Here is a 23396-nt window from a genome sequence, read left to right as displayed (position 1 = left end):
GAACCCAAGTCTGGGTCATCCCCAGGGTTACAAAATGGAGGAGATGGAGCAGCACTGTGAAGCTGTGTGCTGTCAGGGCTGCCCTTGTCCAGACACTCCACCCCATCTGGGGTTGTCCCAGGGCCTGGGGTGCCACAGAGATGCCAACACCAACAGAAGTCAGGCAGTCATCCATCCAGGGCCACCCACAGGCTGGTCCAGTACAAGGCGGGGCCTCCTTGGGAGTAGGCCCAGGAAGCCCACAGAGTGGAAATCACAGCCTGGAACCTGACTGGACCCTAGATGTCTTGACTAGCAGCCCAGTCCTGACCGAAGAGCCACAACCACCCCTCCACCCATGCTGTCCCCAGAACCCTGCCTGGTGTCACTAGCGGTGTTCTCCCCCACTCCTCAGAGGCTCCTAAGGACCTTTTAGGCCACAACCCCCAAATCCCTGAAGCTGAGGCCCTCCCTAACAGAGGTATGGTATCCCAAGCCCATTGCCCTAGGCAGGAGACAAAATCAGCACACACAAGTGGAGTCCCTGGTCTTTAATGGGGTGCACACTGGGGACAAGCTGTCCAGAGGAGGCAGTAGGGAGAAGAGGTCTCTACAGCACGAGAGTGGAGGGCAGCAGGTCAGGTTGGTGGGATCTTTGGAGGTGGGAGGCAAATCCCCTAGGTGACAGTCCTCCCAAGAGCAGAGCAGGGTCTCTGAGCTCACCCCTGCCACCAGGCCTGGGCCCAGGGGGTATGCTCTGGGAGAAGCTAGCAATTTGCTGCCCGCCCCCGGTGGCCTCATTGGCAAGGATGGCTACCTCCCAGAGGGGTTGCCCCCACCCTCATACTGGACCCATGAGAGCTGGTTCCAACCCCTGTCCCACTCTGGTCTTGGTTTCCAGACACTGGCGAGGAGCACGCACCGCCTACTCCAGAGCCTTCACCAGGGCTTCGTTGGCCTCGATTCGGATTTGGATCTCAGCCCTCATGGCCTCGTCGGATGCCCCTGACAGCTCCGATTGTGCCTTCTCCAAGTTTGCCTTGGCCGCCTACAGTAGGTGGTGGTTAGTGAGGTCCAAATAGGGTCCCTGTCCTGGCACCTGCCCTTCCACCCCCAAAGCCAGAAGCCCTTAGCTCGTGCCTGCTTGGTGCCTCAGTTTCCGCTGGGACACTTACCCCCAAATCCAGCATGTCCAGCGTCACAGCCTCTTCAGCCAGTAACTGAACTGATGAATCCGCGTTCACTGTGACCGAGCCGCTGCTAACTGCGGGAGGAGAGGGGGTGAGACCGCCACATCTAGGCTTAGGGGAAACCACTAGCCCCAGGACAGTGGCCCCACCAGGGCCCTGGGATCCAGCTCGGGAAATGGGCACCTGGAGAGAACACATGAGACCAGGGGGCCACCAGGGGCATCTGCTGGCGGCTGGGCATGGCGACACAGACCCTTCCCTTCACCCACGAGCTTCTAAGTTGAGCGGGGTCCGGTGACAGAGGGCTGTGTTTGAATCCTGGATGGCTGCAGCTTTGGAGACTAATGCTGGTGAAGGTCTGAGAGCCGGTTTCTTTCTGCACAAGTTTCCTCCTCAAGTCAGACCCCCTTGCCAGCACATTTTTTATTTTTGGAGAACATTTATAAAGTTGGGAACAATGAAACAAGGAAGGGCCTCGGATAGAAGAAACAGCAGGAGAGGGGGTAGGAGGGGAAATGAGGCTAGGCTGGGCTGCTGTGGCTCACTCAGGCGTCAGTGAGAAAAGGGGCCTTGGGGACAGGAACAGGGTTAGGGTTAGCCCAGGACAAGCTGCCATTGCCCATTGCTCCCTGGTTGCAAGTCTCTGTGGGGTCTCTTAGAGTTTAGGATATGCATGCCTGTGGGGGAAGAAGGGAGGGAAGGGCAAGATGGGGGCTGCTTCTGGAAGGGAGAGCACACCCAGCCAGCACCATTTTACTTCTCTTCCCAGCATCTGTCACCCTCCTTCACCCCACTACAAGCTTCTTAACCACAGCCAGTAAGAAGCTGGAAGCTGTGAAAACGCTTCTGACTTTCTTCCTATTGTGTCCTCCGAGTGCCCACAGCACTTTTTCTTGCTATACCAACGGAATTGGGGACCGACTTGCTGCAACGTGCAGCCCTGCTCAGCCGTCCTCTGTCCTCCTGCTGGACTCACCGAAGTATTTGGAGGTGGTGCCATCCTCAGCATGGACAACAACCAGCCCTGGCCGCAGGACCTGCAGGGTGGGCACGTGGGCTGCCAGGATACCGAAGGCTCCTGTCTGCGTGGGCACATCCACCTGCCGGACGTTGGCGCCATTGAAGAAGACCTGGAGAAGACACATAAGGAATAAATAGGTCACACTGCAGGCCAGTCCCACTCCACCGGGATTCAGTCTCCCAAGTAGTGAAATGGGCTGGGCAGAGCTGAGTGCCAATGGGAGACACAGAAGCAGCCAGCGCTGGGGCCGCCTTGGGTTTTGTTCTTTGGGCAGGGCCTCAGTGCCATCCTCTGTGAGAACGAAATCTAGCACCCAAGCCCTTTAGCAAAGTGCAAAGAGATGCTGTAGGATATGAGGAGGTACCTGCCAAGGAAAGGCACATAGGAGGTGCTTATCTCGGGAGAGGTGCTTGCAGCAAGGGGCAATCCCGGCTTAAAGGGCAGGTCCAGCCCTTGGGCGTCCAATTCCAGATGGAAGGTCCGGGAGTTTGGGAGGTTGGGGGTGGCAGGATCCCAGACCACACGGTGAAGGGGTACGGGTCCGTAGTACGGAATAGGGGTCGGCGACCTGGGGGTTGGGGTCTCGGACTGCGGATACCGAATGGGGATCGGCGACCTGGGGGTTGGAGAAATCGGGTTCGGAATGGGGGTTAGGAGGTTCGTGCCTGGACCGGGGTCCGGAATGGCGTCCGCACCTGTGTGGGAGAGGCGAAGGTGAAAGACATTTGTCCCGGGGCCGCGGCGGGGGCTGGGGCGGCTGCAGCCTCGGCGTAGGCGCGAGCCTGGCGCACGAGGCGACCCAGGCCGGGGCGGCGGAGCAGCGCGGCTGGCAGCATAGCAGCGGCAGTAGGTAGAGGACGGTGGTCAGACTCGGGCGGAACGCAGGAAGCCTGGAGGGCGAGGAGGACGACGCGCGGTGATGTCTGGGAGAAGGATTACTAGCCAGGGCGCACGCGCTAACTACGACTCCCGGCTGTCGAGCGCGACGTTAACTAGGACGCGCCGCTGGGTGCGCAGCATGCTGGGGGTTGTAGTTTCGTTTCGGTCCCAGCTCTCAGACTGCTGGGAGGGTGTATGTGGGAGGGGGAGGGGGGTGCATGTGCGTGTGTGCGTGTGTGTCGCGGGGGTGGGAGACGACGTTTACAAGGTTCTGCATGCGGAGGACCAAAAGCCTGCGCGGAGGAGAAACTTAAGTTGAATTCAAGATTTAGGGAGCGCTAATTGGATGTCAGGAGCTGAGACATTAGAGAAATACCACGATTCCACTTCTGGTGTGGGGGTCGGGGGCATTTTACAGACGTTCAACGTTAGGAAAAAAACAAATAATTGTTAAAAAATATATATTTTATTGATTTCAGAGAGGAAGGGAGAGGGAGAGAGAGGTAGAAACATCAGTGATAAGAGAATCATTGATCGGCTGCCTCCTGCACGCCCCACACTGCGGATTGCGCCGGAAACCCCGGGGCATGTGCCCTTGACTGGAATCAAACCTGGGACCCTTTGGTCCGCAGGCTGACGCTCTATCCACTGGGCCAGAGCAGCTAGGGCCAAACAACTTTTTTTAAAGGAGCAAAAGACATGTGGGGCGGTGATGAGTCAGGCTGAAACTGAGGCAGAAATCCCAGGAACAGCATCCTCAGGCTGAGGGTCCAGTGCGAGCCAGCGCCTGGGACGCGAGCCCGGCTTGGCTGCAATCCCCGCGAGCGCCACGAGACGGCGCCCCCGTGTCCGGAGATGCTGTCCTTGCGGCCCCGCCCGGTCGTCGCCCCCGCAAGCTGCTGACGCACTGGCGCGTGTGCGGTAGGCTGGGGGCTCCGCTGACGTCACCGCGGCCTGCGCAGCCTCGCTCGCGGCGCTGACGTCACCGCTCCGCCTCCGCGGTCACGCAGGCAGGTCGGCGAACTGGGCCGAGCTTCCCACCCCCCACCTTGGGCTCTGGGAAAACGCGGAGTCCGGGCTGAACTCGAAAGGCCTTTGCTGTGGAGCTGAGGGATACAAGACACGGATGTCACACCTGGGCCCGAGGCACCTGCTGCGGAGGCTCCCCAACCTCCGGGGTTGCATGAGTCCTAGCTTCCAGCAGGGTTCAGGCTGGCGCTGTGGCTGCGCCCCTGCCTCCCAGCATCCAGGCCAAAAAAAAAAACCCCTCCTGGTTCTGCGGGGGTGAGGTGGGGAGGGGGGGGTGAGGGGAGGGGACGTGTGCATTGGGAAGCCCTACTCACATGTCTAGGGGTGCGGTGCGTCATGAGTGTAGCCCTACCTCTCCTGAAACCCGGACCCCATAGGGAGGCCTCATCTACCTAATGGGCTGCTCCTACCCATCCACTGAAAGACTTTTTTCAATCCCTATTCCAGCGTGGCCCATGGGTAAAGGCACCACCTGTAACTCAGGTCCCAAACCTGGCATACCCTAATAGACCCATTGACAAGGCCTGTCCGCTCAGCTTGGCCCCTGTGGCCACCGTCACTCCTTTGGATGGTCCCAGCCTCCTTCCCTAGCCTCACCATGGAGCACTTCTCCACACACACAGCCAGAGGGACCATGTTATCCCCCTACTAGGAACCACAAGATGGTTTCCCCTGCTTCCTCAAACATCTCGATCATCTGCAAACACACCTTTCCACCTCAGGACCTTCGCACATGCCATCCCTACTCACCTGGAGCCAGCTTTCCTTGGTATTGATCTACCTGGCTGCTCCTAGCTCTCCTTTTAGTGGTATCAACCTTGCATCCAGTTAATAAGCTGTTCCCTCCCGGGTACCAGCCCTGGGGACGCAGCCCTGAGTGAGCTCCTGCTCTTGGAGCTCATCGTGTGGTGGGGGCAGGTTGAGTAGGGCCACAACACACAGGAGCTAGTAAGGTGGAGGTCCACAGCGAGAAACCAAGTGCAGCAGGGCCCAGGGGTGTCAAGTGGTGGTTGCTATGTTAGCAGACAGCCAAGAAGAGAGGCATGGAGGCTTTGCTATTTGGGAAGTGTTGAAGGGGTGAGGAAGGCTTCTTGCGGCTGAGCTGGGGAAGAGGGGTCTTGCCTCGCACCTGCGAGTGCAAATGCCTGGAGGCTGAAATTGGGCATCACCGAGCAGCAGCAGCAGCGAGGGCTTTCCATGGAGAAGGGGTGTCGTTATGGGGTGTGGCTGGGATGGAGCCAGGACAGGGAGGACAGCAGATTGGTGGCCTAAGCATCTAGAAGGCATGATTTTCGGAGAGAGAAAAGGGGGCACAGCTTTCGGGTTTGCCAGGTGTGGGGGTTCTGCAGGGTAGTTCTGATGTCACTGGCGCTGGGCAGTCCCTGGTGGCACTCAGTACAGGTTGTGTTCTATTATCTCCGCTTGTCCCAACAAAGCAGGGCGCACAGAGGGCCCCGACAATGCAGCCCTCACACGGAAACAAAGGGAGGACAGCCGAAACCCCTGGGCTGTGTACCTTGGGGACCCCCAGACTGGGGGAAGACAAGGAGGGGGAGTCTATGCACCCCAGGATCCCGGGTTGGGGGGAGTCGTGCATCTCAGCACGCCCCCACCCCACCTTTCAAGATTCAGGGAGGGGTCGAGAAGTCGTGCTGCAGGGCGTGGGGGCGGAGATCAGCGGCCGCGGGAGAGGGCGGCTCCGCGTGGGGAGGGGGCAACCGGGAGCGCAAGCTCCGCCCCCCGCCCGCGCCGGAAGGGAAGGGGAGGCGGTGGCCAGTGCGGACAGAGCTAAACGCAGCGGCGAGCGCGGCGGGGGCTGCCGGCCACGACCCGGCGGCACCCAGCGGGTGGGAGCGGGCTCGTAGCCAACGCGGTCACGTGAGCGGTCCCTCCTCTCTCGCCTGCCTCCCCCGCGCACCGGGCTCTCCATTCATAAATTCTCCTCCTGCTCCTCGGCCACCGGGCGCCGGAGCCAGCCGGGAGCGCCGCGAAGCCGCCCGCCCGCCGCCCATGGGCCGTGCGCCCCGAGACTGAGGTAGGCGCGGCGGGCCCGGGGCTGCACCGGGCGGGCGGGAGGCAGGCCGTGACCGCGGAGCCCAGAATCGCGCTGGCTCCAGGGCCCGCCCTGGCTCAGGACCACTGTCTTTTCCCCGCGAGGCCCGAGGGAGGGAGCGGAGGATCGGGGCGGGCGTGGGAGCCAACCCGCGGAGCTCTGCACCTCTCCTTCGGCGGCCTGAAGAGGGACCCTCTCCCGCGCCCTCCCCCGGCCTCAATTTCCCCCTGGGAGATCCGGCGAGGGCGAGGGCGCTTCCGCCTCCTGGCTCAGCCCGAGGTTGATCTACCTGGAGCCTCGCTCTGCCTGTCCTCCCTCGACATCCCCGCCGCCGGGGCCGGATGTGAGTGCGGGGTTAGGCGCAGAGGCCAGCGAATTCGGGGAGCCGAGGCCCGGCTGCACCTCAGGGTCTGGCCTGTGGGGGACCTCCACCCTCTGCTCCTGTTCCCGCCTACCCCCGAGAATCCACCTCTCTTCTTCCTCCGCCTCCTGCCATCTTCCCTCGTCTTGTCATGTCCATGCGTCTCTGTCCCCTCCCCCTCCAGTCTGAACTCATTTCTCAACCTACATTTATGCGCGCCTTACCCCCAAGTAGACAGGGGAGCCGCGGCCAGACTCTGACCCCGAGCGCTGAGGACACCTGGCTTTGGTCAGCAGCCTCCCCTTCTCTGGGCCTCAGTTTCTCCCGCTGTCTCGTGGGGTCAAAACCCGAAAGTGTTGGGGACGCTGGAGCCTGTGCACAGGCATTCCCTTTCCTCTGGGGAAGGACCGCGCGGGCGCCTAGCCGACTGCTGCTGGCCATCCGGCCCCAAACTCTGTTCCCCGAGATTCCAGAGTGCGTCCCCGTCCTTCCCGCAAGGAGGAGGGTCAGGTGCAATGTCTGGGCAGCCCTATTCCCGAGTGCCGGGCCCCTCCCAGGCCTCAGTTTCCCCAAGCGTAGAGACTCGCCAGCCCGCGCTGGGAGAGGCTGCTGGCGGAAGAGCCTGACCTCGGGCTGGGCACCGGCGCGCGAGGAGGCGCACAGCAGCCATTTTGCTGCCCAGGGCCGGCTGGAGTCGCCCCTGCAGGAGGCCTCCCTCTCACGCCCCGCCCCTCCCCTCCCCAGTGCTCCCTGGCAAACTCCCCCCGCCCTACCCCCCCCCCCCCCCCCCCGCTCAGCCTGCTCGCTCAGTCGCCATGGGAACCAAATTCTTCAGGGCTGGGAACAGATGCGCCTTTGGCCTTTTCACTCCCACTAGTGCTCCGTGGAAGGGGGACTTTACCTCCTGAGTCAGGACCCTGGAGACCCGGTGCTCAGCTCCTCCTTCCCGCTCCCCATGGTGGATTACTTGCCCCCCTCGCCTGGGGCCAGTCTTCTGAAGCTTCAGTCTCCTGATGGGGCACGCAGGGCCCTATAGTCTTTGCGGGTGGTGGACAAGGAGGTGGAGCTGACAGTCTCAGTTTCTCCATTCTCCCAGGATGCTTGTCCTTTCCTGGACAGGACTCCTAAGCAGTGCTACCCTGCCAATCCGACCCCACCAGCTGGGGAGGCGTTTGACCTCATCTTAAAGACTGGGAGATGGAGGTCCCTGCTGGGCACTGATCTGAGGGGGTGGGAGTTGTGTGGGATTCCCCCCACCTCTCTGTGAATCACTGCCCTGTGTGGGCTGCTGCTCTGACTCCCTGGGATGAGTGAGGAGGCAGGTACTGGGAGCTGGAGCTGAGCAGCCCCCCTCCCCTAGGGTCCTTCTCACCTCAAAATGCAGCCCACAGCCACCATGGCCATGACTGCTACCACCGCCACCACGGCCGCCCTGACCACGGCGTGGGACAACACCACAGGCCGCCCCACTGTGAGTGAGGGGGTTGGGAAGGAGAGATCGACAGGTCTGGCCCACCAGAGTCCAGGTAGGACCTGACCCCTGCTACCCCACAGGCGGAGCCTGACCCCATCTTGGACAACTATATGCTGGTGGTGGTGGTGATGTCGCTCTTTGTTGGGGGAACCCTCGTGGTGCTGTCTGGTGTGCTGCTCCTGTGCAGGCGCTGCTGGGAAGTCCACCAGGGCTTCAACAGGTTTGTGCCAATCAACCTGCTGCTTTCTGGGAGACCTGGGGGGTCCTGGGGCCAAGGCAAGTGCATCTGACAGCTGGCTAGTGGGGAGCAGGTGCACCATACCTGTGCAGGCACCAGGTCCCAGCAGGCGGGCTCGGTGAGCTTAGGATGCTGCCCATGAGCATGAGCCCTGCAGGGACCCTGGCCACCTTGCTCTCCTGTTGTCTTGCCCCAGAGCCACGGAGGAGGCAGAGAAGACAACCACCACCTACCTGGACACCAGCACCCACCCAGTCCAAGGTGAGGTGCTGCCCAGGCCCCACCCCTGCCCAGGCCCTGCCCCCTGTCCACTCCTCGGCCTTCCCTCTCAGGCCTCCTGACCTTCTGTGTCTGTCTGTCTCCCCCACCAGACTGGGCGAAGCTCGATTCCGACTCATCTCTGTTTCCTTAAAGCCCACGCGTAGGTGCTCACAGGCGCGTGCTGAGTGAGTGAGTGTGTGAGCGGATGAGCGAGTGCCCGCCCACCTCCCTGTCCATCCCTGGTGGTCAGTTGGGCCCCCTCGCTCCCTCCCCCTCCCGCCCACAGTCTGCCGGCACTAGGTGCGGCCCACCCGGGGCCCACCCTCTCTTGGCTCTCCTCGCAGACCCCGAATTGAGGGGGGAGGACCTCGAGGGCCTGGATGCAGAGACCGAGCGCTTCCTGTCCACCAGCTCTACCGGCCGCCGTGTGTCCTTCAACGAGGCAGCCCTGTTTGAGCAGAGCCGCAAGGCGCAGGACAAGGGCCGAAGGTAAGGGGATCAGCACCCTCGGGGCTGCAGCATCGCCTCAATACTGAGCTGGGTGGTCATTCATGCTGTGCTCTCCCCAGACCCAGCAGGGCGGACGATGGGGCCATGGAACAGCAGATTGTAGGCTGGGGATACCTGGCCTGTGCGGGGCGGGGCTGAGCACAGGGATGGGCTGCTCTGTGATGGGTGGGTGTGCTTGGCACAGGTATACCCTGACAGAAGGGGACTTCCACCACCTGAAGAATGCTCGCCTCACCCACCTGCACCTGCCGCCCCTCAAGATCGTCACCATCCACGAGTGTGACTCCAGCGAAGCCAGTGCAGCTGCCATGCCTCACCCCTCGGTACCTCCCAAGGCCAGCCTTGCCATATTCCAGGTGAGTATGGAGGGGTTGGCAACCAGACTTGGACGTGGTGGGAGGGATTGCTACCCTCACCTGGCAGGTGGCACCTTTCCCACTCGCTGGGCCGACCCCCTTATCTCAGGACGGGGAGTGGGGCTGGCTGGATGCATAGAGGGTGGCTGGGCCCAGCACATCCCCCCACCCACCAGTGCTCTTTGACCTGTCACTGCTTCCTCCTCCACCCGGCTCTGTCCCACAGCCCCCGGGGAAGGCCCTCACTGGCCGCTCCGTGGGCCCCAGCTCCGCCTTGCCAGGTGACCCCTACAACCCTTCCACGGGCCCTGCTGACTTCGAGATCAGCTCCTCCTCATCCAGTGACTCCGGGGAAGGCACCTCGGTGAGGGCTCCCATGTGTCCCTTGTCTCTCCCTGTCCTGTTTCAGGACAGGTCAGCCTGTGGCCTCCCACCTCCACAGCTCTCCTTGCCCCAGCCTGGTCCCTGAATGGGCCACAGCACACAAGTGGGCTCCTGTGAACTGGGGAAGCTGCCCATGGGCATGAGCCCTGCGGGGTGGGTAGTTCACAGGACACATGCACAGCCGTTTCGAACATGAGTCTGCTCACACAGGCACAATGCACTCGGGCAGCTGGGCAGGGTGTGGTCAGGACCCAACCTAAGCCCCAGGGTAAGCACTCCCAGGCATTTCTCGGACCCCCTCTGTCCAGGGCTGGGGAGGACAGAGCTGGCCAGCACCTGGCTGAGCCCCTGGGAAACTTTTGGGCAGCATCAGGTGGGAGGAGAGAGCTCCCTGCTTCCCCTTGGTACTTAGCCTGGGCTGAGTAACAGGTGGGGAACAGTGGGGAAGGGGCCGCCTGAGAGCATCCCTCTTCCCTTCCAGCTGGATGCGGCTGCCAGGAGCACCAAGCCTGGTGGGCTGGGGACCTCTGCAGGGCCCCGGGAGGCAGGCCCAGGCTCTGGGGCAGGCCCAGTCCTGCAGTTCTTCACCCGTCTGAGGCGCCATGCCAGTTTGGATGGGGCCAGCCCCTACTTCAAGGTCAAAAAATGGAAGCTGGAGCCCAGCCAGCGGGCATCAAGTCTGGACACGAGAGGTGAGCTGTGGCCCCTGGTGGGGAGTAAGGGCCGGGGACCCTGCCCCAGGCAGCCATAGATGGGAGGCTCAGAACCCAGGGTGGGATCTCTGCTCCTGAGTGGGGTCTCCATTTCCTGCCCCATGCTGGCCAGTAGATGCCCTGTCCAAGGTCTCAGAGTTGGTCAGGAGGGGGCCCGGGCCAGGCACTGAGCTGCTCTGGGGCCCCAGATGGTAGTGTTTTTGGTTTTGCAGTCAGTCTGTCTGCAGTGGTGGTGGGCAAGCAGCAGTAAATGGCATGGAAATGAGTGTGGCTGTGTGCCTGCCAATAAAACTTGCGTACAGCCCTGGCTGGTGTTTCTCAGTGGTTAGAGCGTCAGCCTGAGACTGAAAGGTAGTGGGTTCAATTCCCTGTCAAGGGCATGTGCCTGGGTTGCAGGTTCGTTCCCTGGCCCCGGTTGGGGTGCTTGCAGGAGGCCACCAATCGATGTGTCTTTCTCACATTGATGTGTATGTGTGTGTCTCTATCCCTCCCTTCCTCCCGCCCTCCCACTTGCTTTAAAATATCTATGGAAAATATATCCTCGGGTGAGGAGGATTAACCAAAAAACCCAAAACTTATTTACAACAGGTAGGGGGCCCAATTGGCCACCCCTTTAATCCTGCAGACCCAGAGGCATGTGGGGCCCTGGATATAGGGCTTCTTTACCCTCAGTCCAAGGCAGGGTTGTACAGGGCATGGGGAGGTGGGCACTGACAGCTGTAGCCCTCCCTGCTCAGAGGAACTTAGTGGGCCAGGCCAGGCCATGCATGTGCTTGCTGCCCTGTGGAGGAGGTGGGAGAGGGGACACACAGTGTCAGAGAGAGCGCGAAGGGACGAGGCTAGTGACAGATCCAGCCTCCTTGTTGGGGCCTGGCTCCAGCCAACATCAGAGAGGGAGGGTGAGTTCTGGCCTAGGTGCTCCTGGCCAGGGAGGGAGGGCCTATCTTGCCACCCTGTTGGGAGCCCAGAGGCATTCTGTGATTCCTGAGGGTGACTATAGTCAAATGCAGGTGCAGAACCACCCAGAACCTAGCTATTTGCTAGGTGACTATCCTCCCCACCCCTGTGACTTTACCACTGAAGCTTCTTCCAGGCCTCTATGGTGGGAGGGTGGCCCATGGGCAGGGGTGAGGCTGGCAGGAGAGGGCTTCACCTCTTCCCTCATCCCCCCAACCGGTGCTTTACAATCCACTCCTTCCCACATCTGTGTTTTAGCCCAGCTGTGCCTGCCACTACGTGACCAGTTAAAATCCCCGCTGTAGCCACACCTGTCTTCCCTGGATGCTCAGGGAACTGCTGCTGCCTTGGCAAAACTCACACCTGCACAGCAGGGTGCCTTCAGACCTGGGGGTGGGGGTGGGGTGCAATGCTGGGAGGGGCCCAGGCAGGCTGATGTGCCTCCCTCTGCACAGGCTCCCCCAAGCGGCACCACTTCCAGCGACAGCGAGCAGCCAGCGAGAGCATGGAGCAGGAGGAGGGGGACACCCCTCACATGGACTTCATCCAGTACATTGCCAGCACAGGCGCTGCTATGGCCTTCCCGCCCCCCTGCCCCTTTCTGGCCAGCCCCACCAGCCCGTCCCCCGCTCTCGGCAGGTATTTTTCAGTAGATAAAGGTGCTAGGGGTGCGCCTGGGGGCCCCTGCCCTACCCAGTCACCCATTGGTAGCCAAGGGAGTGCATTCCCCACCCAGTCTGCAGGGCAGACGGGCAGTCAGTTTCCTCTGGTGCCACTGCTCCTCCTGGAGGCTGCCCCGCTGGGGCCCCCTCTCCAGCAGGGACTGTGGGCTGGAGGAGGGGAGCAGGGGGAGACTGGGTAAGGGCCCAGGGGAGGGTCCCCAGGACTAAATGCCTACTCAGGCAGGGCTTCTGAGAGTTCCCAGGGGAGTTCTCAGCCTGAGGGGCCCCCTCCCACCTGCTCAGGTTCCTTCTCAAAAACTGCCCTGACCACATCTTCCATCAGGACCCCACCTCCACACACAGCCCAAGGGCAGCTATCCTGAAGCTCTGGGCCCATGTCAGTGACATGTGGAAATCCAGGGAGCAGGGTAGGGTTCCTGTACTTCCTAGTGATCCCTTCTGACTGTGTATTGTCCTCCATTTCTTATCAATCCAAGATTGTGGGAGGGTGCTAAGTGGCATAATCAGTCACCCAGAGGTAGGGGACCTCCACCTGCTTAGTCCCACCCCACTGCCCCGGAATTAAGATGTTAGGAAGGTGGTGGCTTGGAGGAAAGCATCACTCTGGGTGAGGAGCCAACCACCTGCAGTGCCCACAGGTGTTTAGGTCACATTGTATAAGACACCCTGCTTGAAAATCAGGCTCCAGGAGAGCTCAGGGTTTACCAAAAAAGCATCCCCATGCAAAGGAGACAGCATTTTAAAAAACTCAGCTTCTACAGAGCCTGGCCAAGGTGGAGAGTCCCCATCCGTGCCCACCCTCCCTGACCGAACAGGGTGGCTGGGGAGGGCATGGGGGAGCCCTCTGACTGTTGCGCCTGGCCTTGCAGGCTAGAGGTGGAGGAGGAGGAGGCAGGCGCCGCAGGAGGAGTGAACCCCGAGCCCCCCTGGGAGCGCAGCATAGGTGGTGCGGGGCCTGACCAGCAGCAGGAATCAGACAGTGAGCGGGATGCAGGGCTGGAGCACACTCAGACCATCTACCGAGACATCTGGAGTCTCCGTGCCTCACTTGAGCTGCACGCGGCCACCGCCTCAGACCACAGCAGCAATGACCGCGACTCGGTGCGCAGCGGCGACAGCTCTGGCTCAGGGGGCACAGCGCCCGCCTTCCCACCGCCCTCACCGCCTCCCACGCTGCGGCCCTCGGACGGTGAGGTGGGAGGGCCGCGCAAGCTGCTGCAGATGGACAGTGGCTATGCCAGCATCGAGGGGCGCAGCACGGGTGACGATGGGCCTCCCAGTGGGCCCGACAAGCACTCCTTTCCTGGTGTGGGCCATACAACTACCGTGGGGGGCAGCTTTGATGGGACGCCAGCAGAGGAGTTCACCTGGCCTCGCAGCCCGCGTGCCTGGCCCCGCCGCACACCACGACGGGACTACAGTGTGGATGAGAAGACTGATGCGCTCTTCCACGAGTTCCTGCGCCACGACCCACACTTCGACGACGCCCCGCCCAGCACTGCACGCCATCGAGCTCGTGCGCACCCACACACCCACATACGCAAGCAGTGGCAGCAGCGCGGCCGGCAGCACAGTGACCCAGGCGAGCGCACTGTGCCTTCTGCACCACCTGGACCCGAGCCCCGCCCCACACGCGCGCCTCTACGCCGTGGGGACAGCGTCGACTGCCCGACCGACAGCCGTGCAGGTGAAGACCCAGCCGGCCCTCCAGCGCCCACCATCCCTGCCATCGAAGAGGAGCCTGGCGGCGGGTGCCCAGGATCAAGCCTGTGTGCCCAGCCCTCAGGGGCACTGCTGGACAAGCTGGCAACTGGCCTCGAGGACAGACTCTTATTGCCACACCTCACCCAGCCCATTGCCGCAGCCCCCACGCTGGCCACTGCCACCGCAGCACCCACGTCCCCGGACCACAGTCCAGCCTAAGCCCCTCGCCCCATTCTCCATTTCCTATTGCGTGCACAAGGCCTCTACAGCCGGTCCTACCAGCGGCGCGAGGACCCAATGCGTGTGCGCTGAGACCACGGGTTCTAAGGCACAAGCGTACTGCCCCTGGCTCCACGCTGCCGCAGTGCGCCTGTGCACAGCTCTCTCCAGTCCCTAAGCTGGGTTCCCGCGTCATTCCAAGGCACAAGCATCCTGGCTTATCTGGAGGGAGCCAGGCGTATTCTAATCTTGTGCTCCTGAGGAACATCCGTGCGTCCTTACCACAGTATAGCCTCCGGATGGTGGTAGGGCTTTTGTTGGAGGGGTAGGTCTTGCCTGCACCCAAGAGGGACAGTGCAGCTGGACTGTGTGAGGCGCATGTGCAGAGCGCCCCTCCCAAGGTCAACTGAGCTTCTAGGCATATTTGGTGTGCAGGTGCAGAGTCCATGCCAGGGTGCATGCGTCCAGCCCGCTGGAACATGGACTTCAGGTTGCTGAGGATGGGTGAGGAGTGCACTGGCATGGCTGCCAATTCCCCAAAGCCGTTACCTCACTGGGGCGTGTGTTCCCTGAGTTCACTGCAGTCCAAGCCTCCTCCAAGCAATAACCACACCCACCGCTGCTGCTGCCCCCAGCCCTGGAAGACTCCTCCCTCTGCCCTCTGGGGGTCTGCAACTGCCCTCCGCATGTGAGTGGCCTGCCAGCCCCACAGCCACACATCCAAAGAGCCCCAAGACTCACCAGTGTTTAAGACTTACACAAAACCCAATCGGCCAAGATTTCAAGTTTCCCAAGCTTTATTTATTGCCAAAAGATGGGGCAGCTGAGCCACCCCGCCCCATCCCTCAAAGCTTCCTGCAGTCTGTGTACCATACAGTGATGGAGTTTCTTGTTGTTTTAATGGTTGATTATAAATATTTACTGCATACTCTTGCTTGCTCTGGGTTTTCTCTGGGAATCTAGGTTCAGAGGCCTTGGGGGAAAGGGCCAGGGTCCTGCAGTCACACTTGGCCCCAGCACTGCAGGAGCTGAGCCAAAGGGTGTGCTGAGCTTTGGAGAGCACAGAGGGCCAGTGTGGTCAAAGGCAGGCTCCCGGGGAGGCCCACAGGCTGCCGGCAAGACCTGGAGACGGAGGCCAGCCCATGCACTCTAGGGTCCATAGAGGGGCCCAGGTACAGACTCAAGATAACCCACCTAATGGCACGTCCTGCCACCCAACAATTCCCAAACATCCCTCACAACCACAACTCAAATCGACCTGTTTTATTTTTTCTTAAAAAAAAAAAAGAAAAAGAAAAGAAGAAGAAGAACCAACCAAACAACAAAAAGGCAGCCACCTGGCTCCCACGGGCACTGGGCATGCGTCTCGGTGGGCAGGCCCGTCCACCCCTGATGGGCTGCAGTTTGTTTGAACACATCACTAGGTATGGGAGGTGCTAACATGTAGCAAAGTAAAGGAAAGTCGGTGAGAACCAGTAGTCTAAACGTAAAGTGCACGGCGAGGTCTGTGCAGGGCCCATGGCCTGGCCTCACCCTCCCTTGGCCAGGAAAGGGGCCTAGCACAGGATTGCAAAGTTAACAGGAGGTTGTATCCACTGCCCACGATGGGGGAGGGGGAACAGACCCCAGTCTCTGCTGTCCCCAGCAACAGCCCTCCAGAGCATCCCCCTCAGCTTCCTGAGGGACAGTCAGCACGAAGGGTGTGGTGGTGGCCTTCCTGTGTGGTCAGCAGTCGTTGGGAAGACTGAAGAGGACCTGGGCCATGGCACTTGGCCAGGGCTCTCCGAGACGGGCTGCAGATGGACGGAAGGTGTATCAATCCCAGGTCAGCAAATGTGCTCTGCATCCCCACCCTGAGGCACACTGGTAGGGCAGGAAAACTGAGGCCCAGTCCCGAGGGGCTGTCAGATATCTGGAGGCTAGGAAAAGCTTTGCTGACTCGAGGGGCCACCCTTTGAGTCACTCATTGCTCACTGGGGTTCAGCAGGGCCCTTAGAGGCCCTGTGGCTGGGCAGGGGCAGCTGCTGCCTCAGGCTCATACACCACTGCCCACATCCTGAGCAGGTGACAGGGTCTCGACCACTTCTGGGGCCTAATCCCCACTTCCTGGACTGGGGCAGCCAGGGATACGAGAAGGGAGCAGAGACTAGGATTATGGTCTCAGCTAGACCCCAGCCACTCCCAACACCACTATCCTAGGAACAGCCTGGGACCGGGGCGGGGCAAGCTCCTCACACGAACCCCAGCTTCCCTCCTACACAGGGGCTCCACCTCTTGAGTGACCTCTGCCCCCGACCCTGGTGGCAGTGATCACAGACTGACAGGATTTCGAAGGGCAAAACTGGCCGTAGTCAGCAATGTCCATGAGGATGATTTGGCTGTTTGGGCAATGATCACTTCCGCCCACTCCCGCCATCCCTGCTGCGGCCCACCTATGGCCGACCGCCCTCACTGCTGCTTGCAGGCTGACAGCCGACGGATCTTGCCGCTAGCAGAACAGGCCTTGCGGGCAGGGTTGGAGGCGGCACTGGCCCGGCGCTCTGCCCTCGATCTGGTGCTTAGCTGCACTGAGTCGGTGCCATTCATGCACATGTTCTTGGGCAGGCCCCGGCTCTGTCCATTCTGACTGGCCTCCTCTTCTGGGACTTGTCCTAGGAGGGAGAGGGCAAGTGTGGGCTGATGGGGACCCAAGACGAACACCCCTCCCACACACAGCCGCCCCGTTTCCCGTCCCCCTACCCCACACGACCCCACTGTCCTGCCTGCAGGGGCTCTCACCCAGGTAGAGGGAAAGCTGGCTAGCTGGCCAGGACAAGACTCAGATACTTGGTGAAGGACCAAGGTCGTGGGACCTGTACAGGTGAGGGCCTCAGCCCTCTCACCTGTTTGTAGGCTACACCTTGCTGGGCTGTCCTGTGGGACTTGGGAGGGGCAGGGCTCAGACTGGGTGTGTCTCTTCCAGAACAGCCCACTGGGATGAAGGGATCAGTGCCAGGGACCTACCATGATATGACCCCACCCTCACCCTCAATGCATCCTGGCGGCCTAGGGCTTCATGCCCACTTGCACTCCTGTGCTCACTAAGGCAGAGGAGAGGAGAGCATGCACGGAGGGGCCCATGAAGCTCAGTCAGTGCACACCAAAACCTGGCTTGCTGCCTGAGGCCTGCCCTCCTGTAACATTGGTGGGAAACTACCCTCATCTGCCTGGAGCCCCCATCTCCTCTCCAACACAGAACCCCCTCTCTGCCCAGGATGTTCAGGGCCCGACTCACGGCTTCAGGAACTTGCCACACCCACTCGTGTGTGCCCAGGTCAGAGCTCATTCCTGCTCACAGGATCCTACTAGACAGAGTACGTAGGGGGTCTCAGCCATCAGCACAGCATCTGAGACCTGCCCCACTCACCCTCGAGGCACTGTGCCGGCAGCAACTGACCAGACCCAAGGCCCAGCTCTCAGGGTGGATGGCAGGACCTCCATAGTGGGGACAGATGAGAGCCTCTGAGGGTGACCAACAGACCAGGATCAGAGTGGGAGGGGTCTCCAAGAGCAGTTCAGGGAGAAGTGGATGCTCAACTTCGGGAATGGACTGTCCCACTTCTGGCATGAAGGACATCCCCAGGCTGGGGATCCCCACCAGGGAAAGGCCACTCTGGCCTCTCACACTGGCCCAAAGGGTACTTGGGAGCCGGATCTGGGGACCTGTCAGGACCCTCACTCAGCCTTGCTAGGACAATAGGCTGCCTGTTGGTGAGGGTGACACCAGGTGCTTGTCACCTGTCATGGGCCCGTGTCCCTGAGATGCAGGACACCTTGCTCCTGTTTTGTGAAGGGGACAGAGGCTCCAGGAGGCCTCAGATCCAGGACTGGAATGTGGCCAGGTCTCCCAGGACAAGGTCCCTATAGGGAAATGGCTAAGCCAAAGCCACAGTGACTCGGGGCCCTAGGGGCACCAGCCCCAAGCTGACCCTGTGGCCACACACCCCAGGACACCAGGACTCGGGGACCCTGCCCAGCTCTGCCAAGGACATCGCTCCTGAGGCCCCGCCCACGTCACAGGCTACCGCTGCATAATGGTTCTCTCTACAATAAAAACCTACCGCACAGCTGACGAGCCAGGGAGGGAGACAAGCATCACCCACACATAAGCGTTGGGCAAACCTTTATGATGGGGCCTACAAAACCAGCCCCGAAACAGAACAGAACTATGAATGCTGCGAGGGGACACATCTGGCAATAGGGACAGCTGCCCAGGCTTTCTCAGACACCCGGACAGGGTCAGTGAGGGCTTGTGGAGGATGCACAGCCTGGCCCCTACAGCCCAGGTAGGCCGGGTGGCTATGCTAAAGCATGGAGCTCCTCCTCGAGCTCCTGTGTGCCCCCGGCCTCAGCTTCCTCTGAAGAAAGGTCTGTGTACTGGCTCTGCTGGGTGCCTCGCTCCTCTCTAAGCCCTGCCTCAGACGCCTCCTCGCCACCTGGGGAAGCAAGGCCACTGGTCAGGGTTGGTGTCAGGGCCAGGAGGGCCACTAGACCCTCAGGGCTGTCAGAGGCCTCCCCCATCTCTCGACAGGACACGGTGTGCAGTCTGTAGAACTAATGCAGAGGGAGCCTGGGCAGCCTCTTCCCTCTGGATCCCCACCTGCTTCCATGGCTGTCTGTGAGCCCCAGCAGGCCCTTGGGGTCTGTGCTGGTGTAGATGGACCTGCCCTGAGGGCTTGGGGACATTGGGGACATCCAGGTTGGGCTGAGAGCCACTGCAACTGCCAGACTCACCAGGCACGGTGAAGTCCTGAGTATAGATGATGTCGTCCTCGATGTCAAAGAGGTCCTCCTCCCCCTCATCGTCAGCGCAGCCGTGAAGGTCCTCCAGGTAGGGCACCACAGTCATGCCGCGCCACCGGTCCTTGCAGTCCGAGCTTGGTGGGATGGGCACCAGCTCCTCAGCCAGCGGGTGCTTCTTCCGGAACCAGCTACAGAAGCAAGCACATCAGGACAGCCTGGAGCACCCAGATCCCCATGAGGGCCCCGCCCAGCCAGACACCTGAGGACACTCACCTGTGCTGCCTGATCTGTTGTATGGAAAACCTCTTGGCTGGCTCATATTCCAGCATCCCTGAGGAGGGGACCACGGGGGAGTCAGCATGGGCCCCTGCACAGCTCTACCCCACCCACCTGGTGCTCTCTAGTGGTGCTGGGCCTGTAACTATGGGAACATGGCACTCGAAAATCCAGGGCCCTGTCCTATGGGGATATAAAGAGCAATTCAGGCACGAAGGCCCCATGCAGCCACCTGTGGAAAACTGCAAAACCATAAGCAGTGTGGCTGGAAGACGAGGGGAAACGGCTTTCCAAAATGAGACCAGAACAGGCCAGATAGGATGCAGGCCCAGTCCACATGTGTTGGACCTGTTGTCCACACACTTGGGAATGAGGAAGCAGTGGAAGCCCCCTGCCAGCAGCCAGCCATCAAAAGCCATCGAATCCGGTGACCCACAATTCCAGCCAGGAGCCCATGACCCCTGAGATGGCTGCAAGGACAAGACATCGTGGGTGTTCATGCACCTGGGGGCAGGTCCCATACTAGGACAATTACTTGGAAAGGACAACACTGGCCCAAGGCTCACCACCAGAGTGGCAGCATCAGACTCAAGCCGCAGGGACCCTAGAGCCTTCAGTTTCTGCTGCTCCCACCCCTCACTCCGTGTCTCCGGCTCCCTTCCCAGTGGGAGGACAGTCATGCCTCCTGAACAAGATGCAGAGGAGGTGATGGGGCGCAGTGCTAAGCTCTGAACACCACCCGAGGGCGGGCAACTTTGTACTCAGGAAACAGCAGCAATTTTGGAAGCTGAGGTTCAGAATTGAAAGTCTGAGTGGTGTGGGGAGGAAGAGAGGGGAAATCATGGTGGTGGCCAGCTGTGAGGCCCCCGCCAGCATCTGCTTCCCATCCCTATCCCCAGATCTCCACACCTGGGGACAACTGCCAGCAATGTCCCTTGAACTCAAGGCCAGGGTGGCTATAGAACTCACAGGGACACCTCCCACCTGTCCCAGCTGATGGGCAGAGCCTCTAGGCCAACCATTCAGCTGTGCAAAGACCCTAACTGCAGCGCAGGGGGAGGCACAGCCCACGTGCCCCAGCCAGCAGAGAAAATTAGGGATGGAGCTATCCTGCTAGCATCTGGGGACAAGAATGTCCTGTGCCATGTCATCACCCCACATGGTGCCATTTCAGGCATCAACAAGGGTACAACGGGCACACGGGACACGAGTACATGTAGAGAAAACACCAAACTGACTGACGCCTATCCAGGGAAGGTGAGTCCACAACACCTGACCCTTAGCAGAGCTGAAACCACCAAGCATAGAAAAGCCTTGTGGGGGGAGGTCGAGGGCCAAGCTCTGGGTCCACCTGAGGATGGGCTGCTAACTCCATAACTATCCCACAAAGGTCTACAGGAGCCTATGGGCATTTGGGAGTGTTCAGAGGGCTAGGGAGAGGGAAAAGGCCAGGCCAACCTCGACCTCGGGGCCCTTTTAAGCCAGCAGTGGAAACAGGTGGGCTGCTTCCTAATTACTCGCTCCTTCCCTGTTCCAAGAATAATCTGGGCTGCATCCCCAGAGCCAGCCATCTTCCTCAAAGTCCTGGGGTGGCAGGCCGGACCTATGCTCAGCAACGGAAGCCCAATTCCACCTTCGATGTACTAAATGAACTTATATGTAAGAACCAGCTTGACTCAGTTACTAGGAAACTGAAGTATATTTGGGGCAGCTTGGGAACATGACTCGATCTTTCCAGCTGTGCCTTATGCAAAGTCTAGATACTGACTGAACATCCAATGAGGACAGGGTATAAGGTCAGCCAAACACCAGAGCATAAAGACTAAAAACAGAAAGAGAACATGAGATGGTACTGCACTGATGAATCTTACACACTGGCTGGGTGTGCAACATCTTCATAAACTGTCTCATCCCGACTCACTAACTGCCAACCTCAGGCTGCCAACTAGGGCTCCCACCCATCTGTCCTCAACTTGCCAGCCCTGTGTGGACTCACAGCGCCACCTACTGCACTGACTGGGAAACGCAGGAGGACAGTGTGACCCAGCAGGCAGTAAGTACTATTTCCTTGGGGGTTGGGGGTAGGAGTCAGAGCAGGCAGTGGAGCACAAGGCTCAGCTTCCAGGGGGTCAGCCTTTCTAGACACAGCCATTCTCCATGTCTTGCGCCCTCCATGCTTCACGGAGAACTGTGCTCCTACCCACCCTCGACAGACCCACATCCTGCCCACCCAGGGCCCATGGTTGGTCTCCATCCTGAGGGCCTCACCTTTCAGCAGGTCCGAGAGTGGGGGGCCGCAGTCGCCTGGGATCGTGTAGTCCCCCTTCCCGATGTTCTCAAACAACTTGTAGATGTTGTCCCCCTCGAAAGGGTACAGGCCTGTTGTGATGTTGTAGCTTCGCCCCCGAGCGGAAGGACAGAGGCCCAGTCAGTTGGGGCTTGTCCTGCAGCTCTGGCCCGAAACCTGTCTGGCACAGGAGCCTCAAACCACCCCCGCATATAGGGCCCAATATTGGGGGGCAGGAATGATCTGGAATAAAGGGTGGTGGCTGCACCAGTGAAAATACTGGAAACTGCTGAATTGTACATTTAAAGTGTGGGTCACATGGTATATGAATGCTCTCTCAATGAAATACAAACGCCCAGCTGGTGGCTGCCCTATGGCAGACATGGATGGAAGGTTCTCAATGGGGGGGGGGGGGGGGGGGGGAGGGGGCTATGCCCAAGCATCTGCAGCATGAGTGCCACTTCAAGAGTGAACAGGGTCCCAGAGAACTCTGATAGGCCAATCAGCACTGTTTTTCAAAAGTGCTCAGGGACATGCCTCATCAGGCCAGCAGACCAAAGCAGCAGAATGGGGCCTGGGGATGGGGGAGCACACAGCAGTTGGCCAAGCAACACTTTCAACTTGCCATGTCTGAAAATTCTCAGTATAAAGCATCAGGACATAAGGAACCCACAAGATGAGTGTGGCCAGTTGTCAACCAGTGGGAATAAAGACAAATGGGGCCCTTGATAACTGAAGGGAACACAGCCCTCATTCCCACCCACAGGGGCTGGTTCCAGAAGCCCGTAGCCAAAGCAAGGTGGGTGAAAACGGGGGCCCACAGTCCACAGGCACTTACAGTGTAACCCCAGCCGACCAGATGTCCACCTTGAAGCCGGAGAAGGTGTCCAAGCCATTGGCAATCTCAGGTGGCTGGAATGCTGGGGAACCCTGGCTCGTCCTGCATGTGTCATCCTCAGCGAAAGGGTGCAGGGCCTGTGACAGAGCCAGGCGGCCTCAGGAAGTGGTCCCGGGGAGCACCCGGCCCTCACCCTGGTCCTGGGGTCCTACCTCGGCCACACCCAGGTCAGAGATCTTGAGCGTGCCACTGGTGGTGAGCAGCAGGTTGCCCGGCTTGATGTCCTTATGCACAATGCCCTGGCTGTGCAGGTACTCCAGGCCATCCACCAACTGGCAGAAGTACCTACAGGACACAATGGCCTCCTGGGGTCACCCAGCAAAACCAAAAACAGGAGGCAACAGCTCGGGAGCCACCAGGGCGAGCAAACAGAGAAATGACAGTTCAGGAGGTCCCTCAGGGAAACATGGCTCTCAGGTAGGGCTGAGCCACTGCTAGGACCCTGAGGGCTTTAGTCACTCCTACCCAAGGCACCTGGGGAGGGCACAGAAGGGCTTCTCCCTGGCTTCCCACCTCCCTCTCTCAATCAGACAACCCTTCCTTTTATATACACTGAGTGGCCAGATTATTATGATCTCTGAACGCATAATAATCTGGCCACTCAGTGTATATATTAAGAGGTTAATATGCAAATTGTCCCCTCGACCAGCAGGCAGGCAGGCCGGCCAACCGCCCATGTCCCCTCCCACTGGCCAGGCTGGCCGGACCCCACCTATGCATGAATTCACGCACTGGGCCTCTAATACACACACACACACACACACACACACACACACACACACACACAGAGTGGCCAGATTATTATGCGTTCAGAGATCATAATAATCTGGCCACTCAGTATATATACATATATATACTAGAGGCCCTGTGCACAAATTCGTGCACGGGTGAGGTCTGGCTGGCCTGCCCAATCAGGGTCCATCAACCTCTGGCCAGGGGGAGGGGACACCAGAAGTTGGCCAACTGGCCCCGCCCCCAATGCAGGGGGGAGGGCTGATTGGGGGCAGGGCTAGCCAGGGGGGGAGGGGCCATGGTTGGTTGGCCAGCTGACCCCGCCCCCTGGTTGAACTCCCAGTCAAGGGGACAATTTGCATATTAGCCTTTTATTATATAGGATATATATAATTTTTTAAAAAATTGAC

At 60.1% G+C, this 23396-nt stretch overlaps 3 protein-coding genes across 9 annotated transcripts in view; 1 reads left to right on the top strand and 2 right to left on the bottom strand.

The window, feature by feature from the left end:
* Nucleotides 1–515: 515 nt before the first annotated feature.
* On the bottom strand, nt 516–3125 carry ATP5F1D (ATP synthase F1 subunit delta). 2 transcript variants are annotated; one of them, XM_054717570.1, is made up of 4 exons: nt 2856–3125; nt 2146–2299; nt 1155–1243; nt 516–1027 (listed from the first exon to the last, which is right to left on the bottom strand). In XM_054717570.1, the coding sequence occupies exons 1-4, from the start codon at nt 3024–3026 to the stop codon at nt 905–907; spliced, it is 537 nt and encodes a 178-aa protein (XP_054573545.1). In that variant the 5' UTR covers nt 3027–3125; the 3' UTR covers nt 516–904. The 2 variants fall into 2 exon arrangements, with proteins under 2 accessions (XP_054573545.1, XP_008148913.1); XM_008150691.3 differs by having other exon boundaries at nt 2886–3125.
* Nucleotides 3126–6108: 2983 nt separating this feature from the next.
* CBARP (CACN subunit beta associated regulatory protein) lies at nt 6109–15312 on the top strand. Its single transcript, XM_028159487.2, has 10 exons — nt 6109–6133; nt 7873–7983; nt 8067–8206; nt 8421–8485; nt 8830–8974; nt 9180–9351; nt 9578–9715; nt 10217–10427; nt 11861–12044; nt 12958–15312. The coding sequence occupies exons 2-10, from the start codon at nt 7891–7893 to the stop codon at nt 14009–14011; spliced, it is 2202 nt and encodes a 733-aa protein (XP_028015288.1). The 5' UTR covers nt 6109–6133; nt 7873–7890; the 3' UTR covers nt 14012–15312.
* The window catches only part of STK11 (serine/threonine kinase 11), an 18907-nt gene continuing 10770 nt past the window's right edge, over nt 15260–23396 (bottom strand). For 2 of the 6 annotated variants that reach the window (XM_008150689.3, XM_028159544.2), the window contains 7 exons: nt 22407–22539; nt 22195–22331; nt 21338–21465; nt 19067–19124; nt 18785–18981; nt 16444–16662; nt 15260–15804 (listed from right to left, as the gene is read on the bottom strand). In XM_008150689.3, coding sequence (XP_008148911.1) covers nt 16460–16662; nt 18785–18981; nt 19067–19124; nt 21338–21465; nt 22195–22331; nt 22407–22539 — 856 coding nt within the window. In that variant the 3' untranslated portion in view covers nt 15260–15804; nt 16444–16459. The other 4 variants (XM_028159545.2, XM_028159546.2, XM_054717569.1 and 1 more) reach the window with 4 other exon arrangements.

Source organism: Eptesicus fuscus, chromosome 6, assembly GCF_027574615.1.
Source record: "Eptesicus fuscus isolate TK198812 chromosome 6, DD_ASM_mEF_20220401, whole genome shotgun sequence".
Lineage (NCBI taxonomy): Eukaryota > Metazoa > Chordata > Mammalia > Chiroptera > Vespertilionidae > Eptesicus > Eptesicus fuscus.
The sequence above is the reverse complement of the archived record's forward strand: the minus strand, read 5'-3'. Positions and strand labels throughout refer to the sequence as shown.

Coding starts and splice junctions, on each gene's coding strand:
- ATP5F1D (XM_054717570.1), bottom strand. CDS start 3,026: ATGCTGCCAGCCGCGCTGCTCCGCCGCCCCGGCCTGGGTCGCCTCGTG. Junction 2,300..2,855: donor CATTCCGGACCCCGGTCCAG/GCACGAACCTCC, acceptor TGTCTTCTCCAG/GTCTTCTTCAATGGCGCCAA. Junction 1,244..2,145: donor CACCACCTCCAAATACTTCG/GTGAGTCCAGCA, acceptor CTCCTCCCGCAG/TTAGCAGCGGCTCGGTCACA.
- CBARP (XM_028159487.2), top strand. CDS start 7,891: ATGCAGCCCACAGCCACCATGGCCATGACTGCTACCACCGCCACCACG. Junction 8,975..9,179: donor GCGCAGGACAAGGGCCGAAG/GTAAGGGGATCA, acceptor TGCTTGGCACAG/GTATACCCTGACAGAAGGGG. Junction 12,045..12,957: donor CCGTCCCCCGCTCTCGGCAG/GTATTTTTCAGT, acceptor CTGGCCTTGCAG/GCTAGAGGTGGAGGAGGAGG.